Source organism: Pan paniscus, chromosome 1, assembly GCF_029289425.2.
Source record: "Pan paniscus chromosome 1, NHGRI_mPanPan1-v2.0_pri, whole genome shotgun sequence".
NCBI lineage: Eukaryota > Metazoa > Chordata > Mammalia > Primates > Hominidae > Pan > Pan paniscus.
The window spans coordinates 221,834,121-221,850,125 of NC_073249.2; the positions used below are offsets into that span (position 1 = coordinate 221,834,121).

The 16,005-nt window shown below is 52.9% G+C and overlaps 1 protein-coding gene across 2 annotated transcripts in view; it reads left to right on the forward strand.

Annotated features, from left to right (window-relative positions):
* ACOT7 (acyl-CoA thioesterase 7) overlaps positions 1 to 16,005 on the forward strand; it is a 125,734-nt gene continuing 109,729 nt past the window's right edge. Inside the window, exon 1 of one of the 2 annotated variants that reach the window (XM_034954197.4) lies at positions 1 to 1,124. In XM_034954197.4, coding sequence (XP_034810088.1) covers positions 994 to 1,124 — 131 coding nt within the window. In that variant the 5' untranslated portion in view covers positions 1 to 993. Of the gene's footprint in view, positions 1,125 to 8,535; positions 8,892 to 16,005 lie in introns of those variants that run through there. The other variant, XM_003822153.6, reaches the window with a different exon arrangement.

Here is a 16,005-nt window from a genome sequence, read left to right on the forward strand (position 1 = left end):
GCCGGAGTTGCGTGGGTTTTAATTTAAAGATGTAAGTACAAATCTATGTGCATTGTAGAAAATTCGGAAAAGGTCCAACTGCCTAGCAAGTAAAAAGCTGTCATTCCAGCACGTGGGGGGTGACCGCTTCTCCCTTCTTGGGTGTTTTTTGGTGGATTTTTTTTGGTGACCCCGACTGGCCTGGACTCCATTCAAGGGCACATCTTGTGCAGTAAAACACGCATGTTTCAGGGCTCCTCACTGCAACACGTGCACCTCCAGGCTGGCGCTCAGCGCTCCCAGTAAAAGCTGCAGCCGGCGGTGTAGATAGTCGCGGGCCTTTCCTCCTCCCCACCTCGTGACGCTTTGTGCTGCGGAAGCAAAGGCCCGTTCCATTCCCCGTGTCTTCCCAGCAGCCGCCACCAATGCTCCTTTCTAGGAAACAGCCTTCCATTCTCTCTTAGGGCCGATCTTAGCCAGAGCCGCGATGCGGGCGACTGGTGCCGGGGTGGGTTGGGGGCGGGGGTGGGAATCAGGCCCCACTGCCAGGCGCCCGGGCCGCGCCTTCCGCTCTGACCTCATCCGGCCGCCCAGGCACTGGGCGCGGCAGCGAATCGGCGGCGCGGGCGGCCGGGAACGCCCAGCACAAATATTTACCGCCGCGCGGAGAGTGAGGGCCCAAGTCCGCCCTGCTCCGCCACTTAGGCCGCCCCAGACGCTTCCCTCGGGGCTGCCACCGGGTCGGGCGCGGCTGCCGCGGCTCGCGGGCCTTCCCCGCACCGGCGCGGCCCAACCACCACCGAACCTTCTGGAAGCGGCGGCTGCCTGGGCCCTCACGCCGCCAGAATCGTACGCCCGCGCGAGCTCTCTGCAGCCTTGGCGGCCTGGGAGGCGGGGCTCGGGGTGGGGCCGGCGCGGGGGCGGGGTCGGCGCGGGGAGGCCGCGTTCGATTCGCCCCCGGCGCGCAGGCCCCGCCTCACCAGCCCCATCGCTCCACCTCTGCCCTCCCCCTTTATGGCGCGGCCCGGGCTCATTCATTCAGCGCCGGGCCTGCCAGACACCTGCGCCCTTCTGCAGCCGCCCGCCGCATCCCCCAGCATGTCGGGCCCAGACGTCGAGACGCCGTCCGCTATCCAGATCTGCCGGTAAGAGAGGGCCCGCGCGCAGCCTGCAGCGGCCAGGCGCGCCGGTCACCGCCCCCGGCCTGCCCCGCTTGGCTCTGTGGTCCCCACCCGCCGAGGCCGCCCCCGCCCGCCGATTCCCCGCACGGCCTTCCGCGCCGCCGCCCCGGACGCCCGCCCGCCTGCGGCCGGGATGCGACTCGCGATGCCGCACAAGCCGGGCGGCCCCGCCCGCCTCCCGCCGGCTCCTCCTGGCCGCATCTCCAGGGCGGCGGCCGCGCCACGGGCCGTTTGGGCGAGAAAGCCAGGCAGGGACGGGGCGGGCGGAGGTCAATGCACAGCTTCAGAGCCCGGCGCCCGGCGCCCGTGGGCCGCCCCGCCTCGGGCCTCGCCCGAGCATCCCGGAGCCTCAGCCCCGTGGTCCTGCTTAGCCTCCTCGAGGATTCGGGATCATTACCTCGGCGGTTGTGCTGCGCTAACCAAAGCCCCCAGAGGTGGAGGGGAGGTGCCCAGAGCCTCGCGAGCCCCTCGGTGGGTGCCCCTGTGGGAGGAGGTTGCAGAGCTACCGTTTTCAGTGCACTGCTTCGGTTTGGGGGAGGGCAGGTGTTGAAAGGAAAAACAGATAATACTGTCTACCTCTAACAGTTTACTATCAAGAAAAGGGAATCAGTGGTCTGTTGGGCCTGAAAGCATCTTACACAATAGAGGCAAAGAATTGTCCTTCTAGAGCACCCCCTCTTCTTCCACCAGGTACTGAGTAGATAGATGCAGGCCCCCAGAGGAAGCTGGAGGCTGGAGATCATGAACAAGCTCGTTTCCCATAAGAGGTGGGGAGGGCAGCCTGAAGGTTACTCTGCAGTTCTCTTCGGCAGAATCGGAAGCAGCAGGCTGGCATTTGTGCATGAGCTAAGTGAGGACAAGGAGTCTAGGTTTTCAGCCACTGCACACAGGCTCTGTGGCCTGCGACCGGTCCTATCCTGCTTGATGAACTACCAGGAGTGAGAGCTGCTTTCTGTTTTGGTAGTGGGTTCCTCACATTTGGGGGTTGGGCATCACAGACTGACCTTGGGCTCAAGCCAAGTCCAATAGAAGCAAGTTACTTTCCTGTAGATGTTGACATCTCCAGGAAGGCTGGGCATATAGCAAGTCCTGGGTCTATGGCGATTCTTGACTCTCAGTCTCATCTTCTGGCCTGGTCGAGGGCCTCTCCTTACCTCAAGGTCGGTTTTGACTTTTCCAGAGGGGGAACGTCTTTGGGGGAGCCCTGCCCCTTTGACTTTGGCTCTGTGGCTGTTCTGGTCCCATCGACTCTGGAGGTGGGGAAAGGGGGGCAAAAAAAAAATGGAAATAACTGGAGACAGACAGCCTGCATCAGGTTCCTGAATCAGCTCTGCTGAGTATTGGCTGGGAAACTTGGGCTCCATGGTTTGCAAAGAGCTTATACCTGTCCCATCCCACTTGGTTTGCCCAACTTCCCTGGGAGGTTGATGGTCGGTAGTGCCACCCTTACCTGTGTGGAGAAGGAAATGGCAGTTTTGGGAGTTGAGTAACTGTGTAAGGTCATCCTGCTCCAGGAGATCCAGGGACAGCCCCTGCCCAAGTCTTCTGACTCCAGATCCAGTATTCTTCCCACCCCTCTCCTGAATAAAGGAAACCTTGATTTAAATCTTCCCGTGGAAGGCTGGCCTTTTATTTACTTCTTCAGGGTGGTGAATAGCCAATTTATACATGTTGTCTTTTTTCACCCAGCTTCTAACAGTTACTAGATTTTTTGTTTTTTGAGACAGAGTCTCACTCTGTCACCCGGGCTGGAGTGCAGTGGCCCGATCTCAGCTCACTGCAACCCCTGCCTCCTGGGCTCAAGTGATTCTTGGGCCTCAGCCTCCTGAGTAGCTGGGACTACAAGAGTGCACCACCACGCCTGGCTAATTTTTGTGTTTTTAGTAGAGATGGGGTTTCTCCATGTTGGCCAGGCTGGTCTCGAACTCCTGACCTCAGGTGATCTGTAATCTGCCCGCCTCGGCCTCCCAAAGTGCTGGGATTACAGGCGTGAACCACCGCACCCAGCTGGAAAAAGTTCTTGTGCCTCAGCCTCCTGAGTAGCTGGGACTACAGGCATGCGCCACCACGCCCAGCTAATTTTTGTATTTTTAGTAGAGATGGGGTTTCATGATGTTGGCCAGGCTGGTCTTGAACTCCTGACCTCAGGTGATCCTCCCGCCTCAGCCTCTCAAAGTGCTGGGATTACAGGCGTGAGCCACTGCTCCTAGCCTAGTTACTAGATTTTTGTATAGCTTTAGACACTTCCATACAGTAAGTGTGTGCTTTTTTGTTTGTTTGTTTTTGAGACAGTCTCGCTCTGTCACCCAGACTGGAATGCAATGGCACAATCTCAGCTCACTGCAACCTCTGCCTCCTGGGTTCAAGCGATTCTTCCACCTCAGCCTCCTGAGTTGCTGGGATTATAGGTACCCGCCATCATGTCTGGCTAATTTTTGTATTTTTAGTAGAGACGGGGTTTCACCATGTTGGCCAGGCTGGTCTTGAACTCCTGACCTCAGGTGATCTGCCCGCCTCGGCCTCCCAAAGTGCTGGGATTACAGGCGTGAGCCACTGTGCCTGGCCCGTGTGTGTGCTTTTTCTTACCCACTGTAAACCAAGTCGGCTATCTCAGCTTCACAATTGCATATTGTTTCTTTTTTTTTTTGGAGATGGAGTCTCACTCTGTCACCCAGGCTGGAGTGCGGTGACACACTCTCGGCTAACTGCAACCTCTGCCTCCTTAGTTCAAGTGATTCTCCTGCCTCAGCCTCCTGAGTAGCTGGGACTACAGGCGTGCACCACCGTGCCCAGCTAATTTTTGTATTTTTAGTAGAGATGGGGTTTCACCATGTTGGCCAGGCTAGTCTCGAACTCCTGACCTTAGATGATCTGCCCGCCTTGGCCTCCCAAAGTGCTGAGAATTACAGGCATGAGCCACCGTGCCTGGCCAATTGCATATTGTTTCTAAGTGGCTGCCTTGGCCAGACGACTGGTGAGGAGGATGCTTGGCTGCCCCTGCTCATGAGTGAGCAGGTGAGCCTCAGGTGCAGAGTGTGACTGCCAAAGGAGTAGGCGGGAGTGGTGGTAGGGGTAGGCCTGTGAAGAGAAGGCTGTGGTCCCATCGGCTTGACTCAGAGAAACCGCAGGACACTGGAGAGTGACTGTACTAGGATGGGGAGCCCTTTAAGGACATCTGAGCTGACACCCCAAGTTGAAAGAGGAGCCTCCTGGCCTAGCACAGCCAAGCCCATGAATTTAACAATGCTTTACTGGACACTGCCAAGAAGCATAGCACCAGGAGGGAAACGTGTGGAAAATGTGGCCCCTGCCTTAAGGGGTCACAGTCTAGCAGGGGTGAGAACGTCCAAATTCCCACCATCTTAGACACAATGGTCACATGTTCTCAGTTCAGACATTGTTGAAGGGATAGGGGCTTTTTTTTCTTTTTTTTTTTTTTTTTGAGATGGAGTCTTGCCCTGTCCCCCAGGCTAGATGCCATCTCGGCTCACTGCAACCTCTGCCTTCGAGGTTCTAGTGATTCTCCTGCCTCAGCCTCCTGAGTAGTTGGGATTACACACGCCCGCCACCACGCCCAGCTAATTTTTTTGTATTTTTTTAGTAGAGATGGAGTTTCACCATGTTGGTCAGGCTGGTCACGAAGGGAACAGAATTTTTAATTGCATCAATTTAAATTCAGGTGGGTAGCCACCTGTGGCTGGTGGCTATCTTTTGGGGAGTGCAATATGTAGAGAAATTTAAACATCAATTTACTAGTAGGTCTGTGGGGGGCAGGGTGTTCCTAAAGGAAGCTCCAAGGCTTTCTGGGGACTGTAGCCAGCTCTGGAATAACCATGCTGATGGAGGGGGACCTTGGCATGGACACCACCCAGCAGGCAGATAACTTGGCATGCTTTATTTATAGGTAGATGTGTGAAATCTACAAGGTTTTTTTGTGTTTTCTTTGCTTGCCATGCTCTTAGATGCAGATCTACCAGGAAGTTTCCTGAGATCAGGAATTGTGTTGTACCATGTGGTACCATGAATGCCTAGAATAGTGTCTGAGGTCTAGTTGACAGGTCAATAAACAGCAGCTGAGTGGCTATGAGTTTCAGTATGTTATGGGGTTAGAATTATTTCCCCCAAGGGAAAAGACAAAGAGGGGCTCTACCTTTGTCTTTTTTTTTTTTTTTTTTTCTTGAGACGGAGTCTCACTCTGTTGCCCAGGCTGGAGTGCAGTGGCGCGATCTCGGCTCACTGCAAGCTCCGCCTCCCGGGTTCACGCCATTCTCCTGCCTCAGCCTCCTGAGTAGCTGGGACTACAGGCATCTGCCACCGCACCCGGCTAACTTTTTTTTGTATTTTTATTAGAGATGGGGTTTCACTGTGTTAGCCAGGATGGTCTCGATCTCCTGACCTTGTGGTCCTCCCACGTTGGCCTCCCAAAGTGCTGTGATTACAGGCGTGAGCCACCGTACCCGGCCTTTTTTTTTTTTTTTTTTTTTTTTAAGAGAGTCTCACTCTGTCACCCAGGCTGGAGTGCAGTGACAGGATCTTGGCTCACTGCAGCCTCTGCCTCCCCAGTTCAAGCAATTCTCCTCTCCTCAGCTTCCCGAGTAGCTGGGACTACAGGCACCCACCACCACACTCGGCTAATTTTTGTATTTTTAGTAGAGACGGGGTTTCACTGTGTTGGCCAGGCTGGTCTCGAACTCCTGACCTTAAGTGATCTGCCCGCCTCGGCCTCCCAAAGTGCTGGAATTACAGGTGTGAGCCACTGCACCAGGCCGGGCTCCGTCTTTGGTTTTATAATGGAATTAATGAAAAGAAAGAACCTGGCCAGGCGCTGTGGCTCACGCCTGTAATCCCAGCACTTTGGGAGGCCCAGGTGGGCGGATCACGAGGTCAGGAGATGGAGACCATTCTGGCTAACACAGTGAAACCCCATCTCTACTAAAAATAGAAAAAATTAGGCGGGCGTGGTGGTGTGCACCTGTAGTCCCAGCTGCTGGGGAGGCTGTAGGCAGGAGAGTGGCATGAACCCGGGAAGCGGAGCTTGCAGTGAGCTGAGATCCCGCCACTGCACTCCAGCCTGGGCGACAGAGCGAGACTTGGTCTCAAAAAAAAAAGAAAAAAAAGTTAGCTGGGCGAAGTGGCGGGTGCCTGTAATCCCAGTTACTTGGGAAGCTGAGGCAGGAGAATCGCTTGAACCTGGGAGGTGGAGGTTGCAGTGAGCCGAGATTGCGCCATTGCACTCCAGCCTGAGCAACAAGAGCAAAGCTCCGTCTCAAAAAAAAGAAAAAAAACAACAACAAAGAACCTGATTTACAGAAGCCACACTCAGAGCTTGTATTCTGGAGCATTCCGCAAAATGATTTACAGTGCTGGCTCTCTTGCTGCTGGGATGTGTGGACCCTGGGTGAAGATGCAGTCTTTGTAACCCAGAGAGCCTGTGCGTGGGGAGGCCTTTGTCTACCCGCTGTCCAACCTCACGCTGTAAGTGGGCCACTTAGCCTGGCATTGCCCTGGAATTGGCACCTGCAGCTAGCTGGCTCCCCAGTTCTGGTCAGACCAGAAGTGGCTTTCTCCTGTGTGACCCACCTGGCCTATGTAGCCTGCACCAGGGGGTGACCCCATAGGCTGTCTTGCCATCCCACCCCTTGGCCTCTCACTCTCAGAGCCCTCCTGGGGAGGGGGATCAAGGATGTGCCTCCCCATCCTTGGACCCCTGCGTGGGAATAACTGGGGAAGTCTGTTACAAATACGGGTTTTCTGCATGTGAACAGTACTTCAGCAGAGAGTCAACAAGATGAAGATTGAGGAGACAATGGGGAAACTTGAATAGTCCCTTGATAATGATTTTAAGGAATCACTGCTTTTTTTTTAAGGTAGGATAATTGTTTTGTAGTTTGCTTTTTTAAACCAGCTTTATTGAGATAGATTTAGAATGCATACACAAGAATATTTGAAATGTACAGTTTGCTGAGTTTTGATGAGTGTGCACACTGAGTAGTGGCGGGCCCAGTTGTGATGTCGAATATTTCCAAACTCCCAAAATTCCCCTACTGTTGGCCCCTGGCAAAAAGATCTGCTTTCACTCACTCGCTGTGCCTCTTCTAGAATTTCATGTCGATGGAACCGGATCGAGCTCAGTGCTGGGCCTCGCTCCTGTGTCCCCGTAGCCCTGTATTACCCTGTTCCCTGCACACTGCAGTTTCTCTTCACCAGGCCACAAAGACTTGGGATCTTGTGAATGAAGTTCACAAATGCAGATTTCAATTCATTTAGGACAGAAACGTGAAGTCACTTGCTATTTAATGATATTAGGAATTTGGATGATATTTTAGATGAGATCTTTGTTTTGTGGTTTTTATTTTTATTTGAGACAGGGTCTCGCTTAGTTGGCCAGGCAACTAAGTGGTGCAGTGGTGCAATCATGGTTCTCTGCAGCCCCGACCTTCTGGGCTCAAGGGATTCTCCCACCTCAGCCTCTCGAGTAGCTGGGACTACGAGTGCACGCCTCTGTGCCTGGCTAATGTTAAAAAGATTTTTTGTAGAGACATGATCTCACTTTGTTGCCCAGGTGGGTCTTGAACTCCTGGGCTCAAGTGATCTTCCCACCTCGGCCTCCCAAAGTGCTGGAATTGTGGGCATGAGTCACCATACCCCTCCTTTAGGTTTTTCACAAGGAGCTTTTATCTTTGAGAGGAAATGCAGACATATTTACGATGTCGTACTGGGAAGTCCGGGATTTGCTGCAGAATAACCTGGCATGGGGAGGAGGTGGGAGCAGAGACCAGAGGTGCCCTGAGCTGACTGTTTTGGGGCTGCTTGATGGGGACATAGGGGTTCGCTCCTTCCTCCCTCTACTCTTGTAAGCATTTGATGTTTACCACAATGAAGAATAAAAAGAAAACCAGGCTCCTGAGCCTCCACCCCAGAGCTACTGCCTCTAACTCCAGGGGCGGGGAAGGTCAGGGAGGGGTAGGCCCAGGAATCTGCATTTTCCTCGGCCCTCCTGGAGCTTGAGGGCCACTGTCAGAGGAGGGCCAGGCACCTGCCGTGTTGTGCGGTGTGTTGGCCTTCCTCGGCTTCCCCGCAGCCTTCCAGCTCTCCCGGTGCCTGTGAGCCAAGACCTCTCTGCCCAGGTGGAACTCCGCCCAGGTGGAACTCATTCTTCTACTTGCCTGAGGGCCAGCCTGAGTGGTGCGAGGTTTAAGGTCCTGGAGGTGGGAACCCTTATGAGTGTTGCTTGTGGCCCCACCCAGTTCATCCTCTCCCGCAGAGGGGTGGTGGCCCTGTCCTGTTTCCCTGTCTGTGAGTTCAGGCCGAGTCATGGATTCCTTGCATCACTGGTCTTTTGTAGAGAACATCCTGTGATCCAGTTCCGGAAGCCGAGGAGGCGGCTTGCCGGGGGCTGGTGGGGGAGGGGCGGTCCTAGGAGGAGCAGGAGCCTGGTGCTTTCTATCAGGGAGGGATCACACCTGCTCACTGCTGAGCCGGCCAGGCAGACACAGGCTTGGGCTCTGCTGGGCATCATACTTGTCACTGGGTAAACAGTTTGCCCACTTACCGCAGGATGAAGCTGCTTGCCAGGGCTCTCCGGCTCTGTGAGTTTGGGAGGCAGGCATCTTCCAGGAGGCTGGTGGCTGGCCAGGGATGTGTGGGGCCCCGGCGAGGGTGCTGGGCTCCCGTCCAGGTGGTTGGACCCAGGGCTGATCTCCCACCCTGTGGAGCCTGCATTACTGGAAGGTAGGATGACTGGGAATATTTTGTGCCCATGGTGTCTCACTTGCGACGCCGACTGGGCAGCCAGGGCCTTGGGCCGCATAACTTGGAGGAGTTTTGGGGAGGGTAGTAGGGCCGGGTGTTGGATGAGCTGTGTGTTTTGCTGGATTGGAAGTGCCCACTTAAGTGGCCACCCTCAGTGGAGACCTGGCATGTGCTTCCCCTAGGGACCAGCGGAACACCCGGGCTTTGTTGGAGGAGGTGACCTGGCAACTCTGGGCTGTGGGAATCTGGGCCTCTGCAGATCAAGGCTCCTGCGAGCCAGCAGCTGTGCTGGCTCACAGCTGGCAGCTGGCATCCGTGCCCTGCTTTGTCCCTAGGCTGGATGTTGAGCTGTGATTTTAGACCAGAAGGTTGGTGCGGGGCCAGAGGGAGCTGTTCCTGCATGATTGGCTGATCCTAACAGTGCAGTGTTGAGCTGCTTACAGATGGCTTTTGCATACTTTATTTCTCCTAAACTTTACAGAAACTGTTGAGTGGGCATACATACCTCCCCCTTTGTGCCAGCTTTATTGGGTTATAGTTCGCATGCCATACAATTCATTCACTAACGTGTACAAGCTAGTAGATTTCAGTTTTATGTTCACAGAGCTGTGGGATCATGACCTCCATCAATTTTGAAAGGGGTGGTAGGAGGATTTTTTGTTCTCCTGACATGGAGCTCCCCAAGCCCTTGGGACCTTTGTAGTCCTAAGAGTGTCTAGTATGCTAATGAGAGAACTGGTGGCTGGGGGCCCTAGATATAGCTTCAGGATGGGAGCTGGTCTCCAGAAAGACCAAGGGAGGATTAGCGGGTTAGCGCTTTCAACCTTACCTTCCTACACCGCAGAAGGTAGTGCCAGACTTTACTTGAATTGTAGGACACCCACCTAGTGTCGGAGAGTTGGAGAAGTGGGGTTGAAAGAGACACCCATGTTTGTTATTAAAAGCATGAGTAAAAACAGCTCGCCTAGGAATATAATTTTTGGGTCATATGGTAATTTTGTGGTTATTCTCTTGAGGAATTACCAGACTGTTTCCAAAGTGGCTGCACCATTTCACATTCCCACCAGCAGTGTAAAAAGGATTCAATTTCCCCATATCCTTGCCAGCGCTTGTTATTATCCATCTTTTGAATTCTAGCCATGCTAGTAGATGTGCAGTGGTATCTCACTGTGGCTTTGATGTACATTTCCCTAATGAGAGAAGATGATACTGAGCATCTTCTCATGTGCTTATTGACCACTGTGTATTTTTAGAGAGCTGTCTAGTCAGGTCTTTCCTGTATTTTCCAATTGGTGTAATTGTCTTTTTGTTGTTGAGTGATGAGAGCTCTTTATATATTCTAGATGCAAGTCCCTTCTCAGATAAAATTTTTTAATGAAGAAAATTTTCCAATTCAAAAAAGTTGTCAGCCTGGGCAACATAGCAAGATCTGATCTCTATTAAAGATTAAAAAATTAGCCAGATGTTGGCTGGGCGTGGTGGCTCACACCTGTAATCCCAGCACTTTGGGAGGCCGAGGCGGGCGGATCACGAGGTCAGGGGATCGAGACCATCCTAGCTAACACAGGGAAACCCCATCTTTATTAAAAATACAAAAAATTAGCCGAGTGCGGTGGCGGGCACCTGTAGTCCCAGCTACTTGGGATGCTGAGGCAGGAGAATGGCTTGAACCCGGGAGGCGGAGCTTACAGTGAGCCAAGATCGCGCCACTGCACTCCAGCCTGGGCCACAGAGCAAGACTCCATCTCAAAAGAAAAAAAAATTAGCCAGATGCAGGGTAGGTGGGGTGTGCCTGTAGTCTCAGCCACTCAGGAGATTGAGGCAGGAAGATTGCTTGAACCCAGGAAGTTGAGGCTGTAGTGAGCTTATTGCACCACTGCAATCCAGCCTGGACAACAGATCAAGACTGTCTCTCAAAAAAAAAAAAAAAAAAAAAACTGTGTTAAAATACACATAATATATAATTTACAAAAAATCTGCCATCAGGCCGGGCGCGGTGACTCATGCCTGTAATCCCAGAACTTTGGGAGGCTGAGGCGGATGGATCACGAGGTCAGGAGATCGAGACCATCCTGGCTAACAAGGTGAAACCCCGTCTCTACTAAAAATACAAAAAATTAGCCAGGCGTCGTGGCGGGCGCCTGTAGTCTCAGCTACTTGGGAGGCTGAGGCAGGAGAATGGCATGAACCCGGGAGGCGGAGCTTGCAGTGAGCCGAGATTGCGCCACTACACTCCAGCCTGGGCAACAGAGCAAGACTCCGTCTCAAAGAAAAAAAAAAGTCCTTGAGCAATAATAAAACTAGGACTCTAGGGACATTACTTCTCAGGGGCAGGCCACGCCGTGCACCTGTCCACATCTGTTTCCCCTCCCCTTGCTGAACACCAGCCCCTGCCCTCGCCAGCCTTTCTGTCCTCCTTCCCTCCTCCTCCCCCTAAATGTTCTTCTGTGGCTTTAGCCTGTCCCATGGCACATGATAGGCTCTCGCTGTCTGGGCCTCCCTGGGGGTAGGTCCCCACAGGAGACCTTACTAGGGCCATGCCAGACAGCTCAGATGTCTCTGTGCCCTGCCTTGAATCCTTTGGCCTCAGGGCTGGAGGTTCAGCTATGGCAGGTCAGGGGCTGGCAGCTGAGCTGTGTGAGGCTGGGAGCTTCTCTGAGCCTTGGGAGAGTAAAGGAAACCAAGTCCCTGATTCAGGAGGGCCAGAGCGTTCCTCTTGCTGGCTGTGTGCCCATGAGCCCGGGACTGGGAGAAGGCCCAACGGTACATGCCCCCATGGGACTTGTTGGCTGGGACCTGGGAAGGCCCGTGGTCTGTGTGCTTTGCTGTAAAATGTATCACTGGGGGACTGGACCATCTGCCCCAGTCTGGCGCTGTCGGGGAGCACCCCGGCCACCAGCAGAGGGCATGCTGATCATAGACACTGCCCCTCCCTCCCTCCCCTCCCGACAATCTCCAGGCCACCAGTTCCAGTCTTACCTTGAGCCACTACATCTCGGGCACCCAGGGCTGCTCTGGTGGAATTAATTTGAACAGTGGTGGCATTGTAGCGAGTGGATGCTTTGGCCTTGTAACTGGTGCCGTTGTTTGTTTGTTTGTTTGTTTTGACGAGTCTTGCTCTGTCGCCCAGGCTGGAGTGCAGTGGTGCGATCTGGGCTCACTGCAAGCTCCACCTCCCAGGTTCACACCATTCACCTGCCTCAGCCTCCCGAGTAGCTGGGACTACAGGTGCCCGCCACCACACCTGGCTAATTTTTTGTATTTTTAGTAGAGACGGGGTTTCACCATTTTAGCCAGGATTGTCTTGATCTCCTGACCTTGTGATCCGTCCGCCTAGGCTTACCAAAATGCTGGGATTACAGGCGTGAGCCACCGCGCCTGGCCATTGTTTACAGTAAGTGCCAAACTTTGATGTTTGTGTGTTTCTTTGCTGTTTTGTTGCTGTGTTCACTCAGGTGTCGCTTGTATTTAGAACTCAGCTTTTACAATGGAATTGCTTTTGATACTACTCTTTGGTGTCTCAGGAAACTACATCCTGCATGATTGATACTCTGTGTTCCTTTAATGACAGGCAAATCTCACCTTGTCTTGTACCTTATAAAAGCCAGGCTCTTAGAAGTGGTGACACTCATAAACCAGCCTGAAGTTGCTGAATTGACCCATGTTATCTGACACCTATTAAGATTCTAGTAAGATTCTTAATTCACCCATATCCAGCTTGAATTTTTACTTGATTTTGCATTTAATTGCTTCCATGTATCTACTAAGTTTTTACATAATGTATTTTTTTATTATTTAAATAGAGATGGAGTCTTGCTATGTTGTCCAGGCTGGTCTCGAACTCTTGGGCTCAAGTGATCTTCCCGCCTCAGCCTCCCAAAGTGCTAGGATTATAAGCGTGAGCTACCACACTTGGCCTTTACATGTATTTTTTAAATGTCTTTAATGGAATATAGGATTGATTTAATTGAAGAGTACATTTAGCTTTGTAGAAAACTGCCAAACTGTCTTCCAAAGTGGCTGTGCCATTTTGCATTCTCACCAGCAGTGAATGAGGGCTCCTGTGCTCCACATCCTCACCAGCATTTGATGTTGTCAGTACTTTGGGTTTAGGCCATTCTGACAGGTATGTAGTGGTGTCTCAGTGTTGTTTTAATTTGCAGTTTCCAAATGACATAAGGTGTTGAGCATCTTTTCATGTGCGTATTTGCTGTCTGTATATCCTCTTATATCAGGCATCTGTTCGGGTCTTTGGCCCTCTGCCGCCACCCTCCCACCTTATTATTATTATTATTTATTTTTATTTTTTATTTTTTAGACAGAGTCTCACTCTGTCGCCATGTTCGCTCTGCCTCCCAGGTTCACGCCATTCTCCTGCCTCAGCCTCCTGAGTAGCTGGGACTACAGGTGCCCACCACCACGCCCAGCTAATTTTTTTTTTTTTTTTTGGGATGGAGTTTTGCTCTTGTTGCCCAGGCTGGAGTGCAATAGTGCCATCTCGGTTCACTGCAACCTCCACCTCCCAGGCTATTCTCCTGCCTCAGCCTCCCAAGTAGCTGGGATTATAGGCACATGGCACCACGCCCTGCTAATTTTTGTATTTTTTGTAGAGATGGGGTTTCGCCATGTTGGCTAGGCTGGTCTCGATCTCCTGACCTCGTGATCCACCCGCCTCAGCCTCCCAAAGTGCTGGGATTACATGCATGAGCCACCGCGCCTGGCCCTTCCCACCTTATTTTTAAAGAGTCTTGCTCTGTCACCGAGGCTGGAAAGCGGTGGTACAATCACGGCTCACTGTAGCTTCAACCTCCTGGGCTCAGGTGATCTTCCTACCTCAGCCTCCCAAGTAGCCATGACTACAGGTGCACCCTACTGTGCCTGGCTAATTTTTTTGTTGGTTTGTTTTTGTTTTTTTTTTAGACCAAGTTTCTTGCTGTCTTTCCTCAGGCTGGAGTGCACTGGCGCCATCTCAGCTCACTGCAACCTCCTGACTCCCAGGTTCAAGTGATTCTCCTGCCTCAGCCTCCTGAGTACCTGGGATTAAAGGCACCTGCCACCACGCCTGGCTAATTTTTGTACTTTTAATAGAGACAGGGTTTCACCATGTTGGCCAGGCTGGTCTTGAACTCTTGACCTCAAGTGATCCGCCTGCCTTGGCCTCCCAAAATGCTGGGATTACAGGCGTGAGCCACTGCGCCCAGCACCTGGCTAATTTAAAAAAAAAATTTCTTTTTTTTTGAGGTGGAGTCTCGCTCTGTTGCCCATGCTGGAGTGCAGTGGCACAATCTCGGCTCACTGCAAGCTCCACCTCCCGGGTTCATGCCATTCTTCTGTCTCGGCCTCCCGAGTAGCTGGGACTACAGGCGCCCGCCACCACGCCCGGCTAATTTGTTTTGTATTTTTAGTAGAGACGGGGTTTCACCGTGTTAACCAGGATGGTCTTGATCTCCTGACCTCGTGATCCACCCGCCTTGGCCTCCCAAAGTGCTGGGATTACAGGCGTGAGCCACTGCGCCCGGCCTAAAAAGTTTTTTTGTAGAGACAGGGTCTCCCTATGTTGCCCAAGCTGATCTTGAACTCCTGGGTTCAAGCAATCCTTCTGGCTTAGCCTCCCAAAGGGCTGGAATTAATCTCCAAGCAGGGATTGCAGGCATGTGCCACCACACCCAGCTAATTTTTGGGGTTTCTCTACGTTGGCCAGACTGGTCTCGAACTCCTGGCCTCAAGTGATCCGCCCGCGTCTACCTCCCAAAGTGCTGGGATTATAGGCATGAGTCACCGCGCCTGGCCTCTTATTGTTGAGTTTTAAGATTTATTTGTATATTTTAGATACAAGTTGTTTATCGGATATATGTTTTGTAAACATTTTCCTCAGTCTGTGGCTTGTCTCCATTATCTTTTTTTTTTTTTTTTGAGAGGAGTCTCGCTCTGTTGCCCAGGCTGGAGTGCACTGGCGCGATCTTGGCTTACTGCAAGCTCCGCCTCCTGGGTTCCCGCCATTCTCCTGCCTCAGCCTCCGGAGTAGCTGGGACTACAGGCGCCAGCCACCACGCCTGGCTAATTTTTTGTATTTTTAGTAGAGATGGGGCTTCACAGTGTTAGCCAGGATGGTCTCTATCTCCTGATCTTGTGATCCGCCCGCCTTGGCCTCCCAAAGTGCTGGGATTACAGGTGTGAGCCACCGTGCCTGGTCTGTCTCCATTATCTTAACAGTGTCTTTCTCAGAGCTCAAATCTTTAAATCAATAAAGTGGGAACTTCAGCCATGTAACTGATCAGGATGAACAAGGGAAGCCATCGTTTTCAGCAGATGCCAAACTTGGTTTTTCTCCTCTGACTCTTGACGTGGTTGTTCCCTTCAACTGGCCAAGACCTAGGGGCTCACTGATGCCGGGGTTTGTCCTAGGTTAGACGGGGAGTCTGTGGAATAGTGTAGGGTGTCCCGGCCACGGAGAACTCTCAGCTTGGCAGTTTACCCTCCATTTACAGGTGAAGACACTGAGGCCCTCCAGGCGCAGTGACCTAGGGGTGTGTGGCACGTGGGGCAGGGACCCCAGTAGAGTGCAGACCTCACCTCCTTGGCCATTTCCACCTGCCCCTCATCCACCATGTGGCCTGCAGGTGGTGCGTGGCAGGTTGTGGTGCTTGATCACCAGGATGTTGGGCAAGGCAGAGTCCTTGGCCCCCGCGCTGTGGAGCTCAGCTTCTCCCCACAGGCCCCACGCCTGTGTGTTCAGGGCATCCTCCTTGACATTTGGAGAGTGAGACTCAGGGTGGCCGTACTGACCCACTGGCCCCATACTCTGGAAGTACTTAGGGCCTGCTGGTCTGCCCACTGAAGGACATGCCTTCAGTCCCCATGGGCCTGTGGGAGGGCTTTAACCAGTGCCTGGTTGGGCAGGGCTCTTAGTCTTAGTGACTCCCTAACTGGAGCTCCCAGGGCCATTTGGCCACCTCCCTCCTGCCTCTGTTTGGGCTGAGGGACGTGGGCGCAGCTGCCAGCATGGGGACCAGGCCTCTGTCCTCAGGTGACTTCATCGCACTTGCTGCCACCTTCCCTTGCAGAAATTGGCAGAATTCCAGGAAACTTGCCC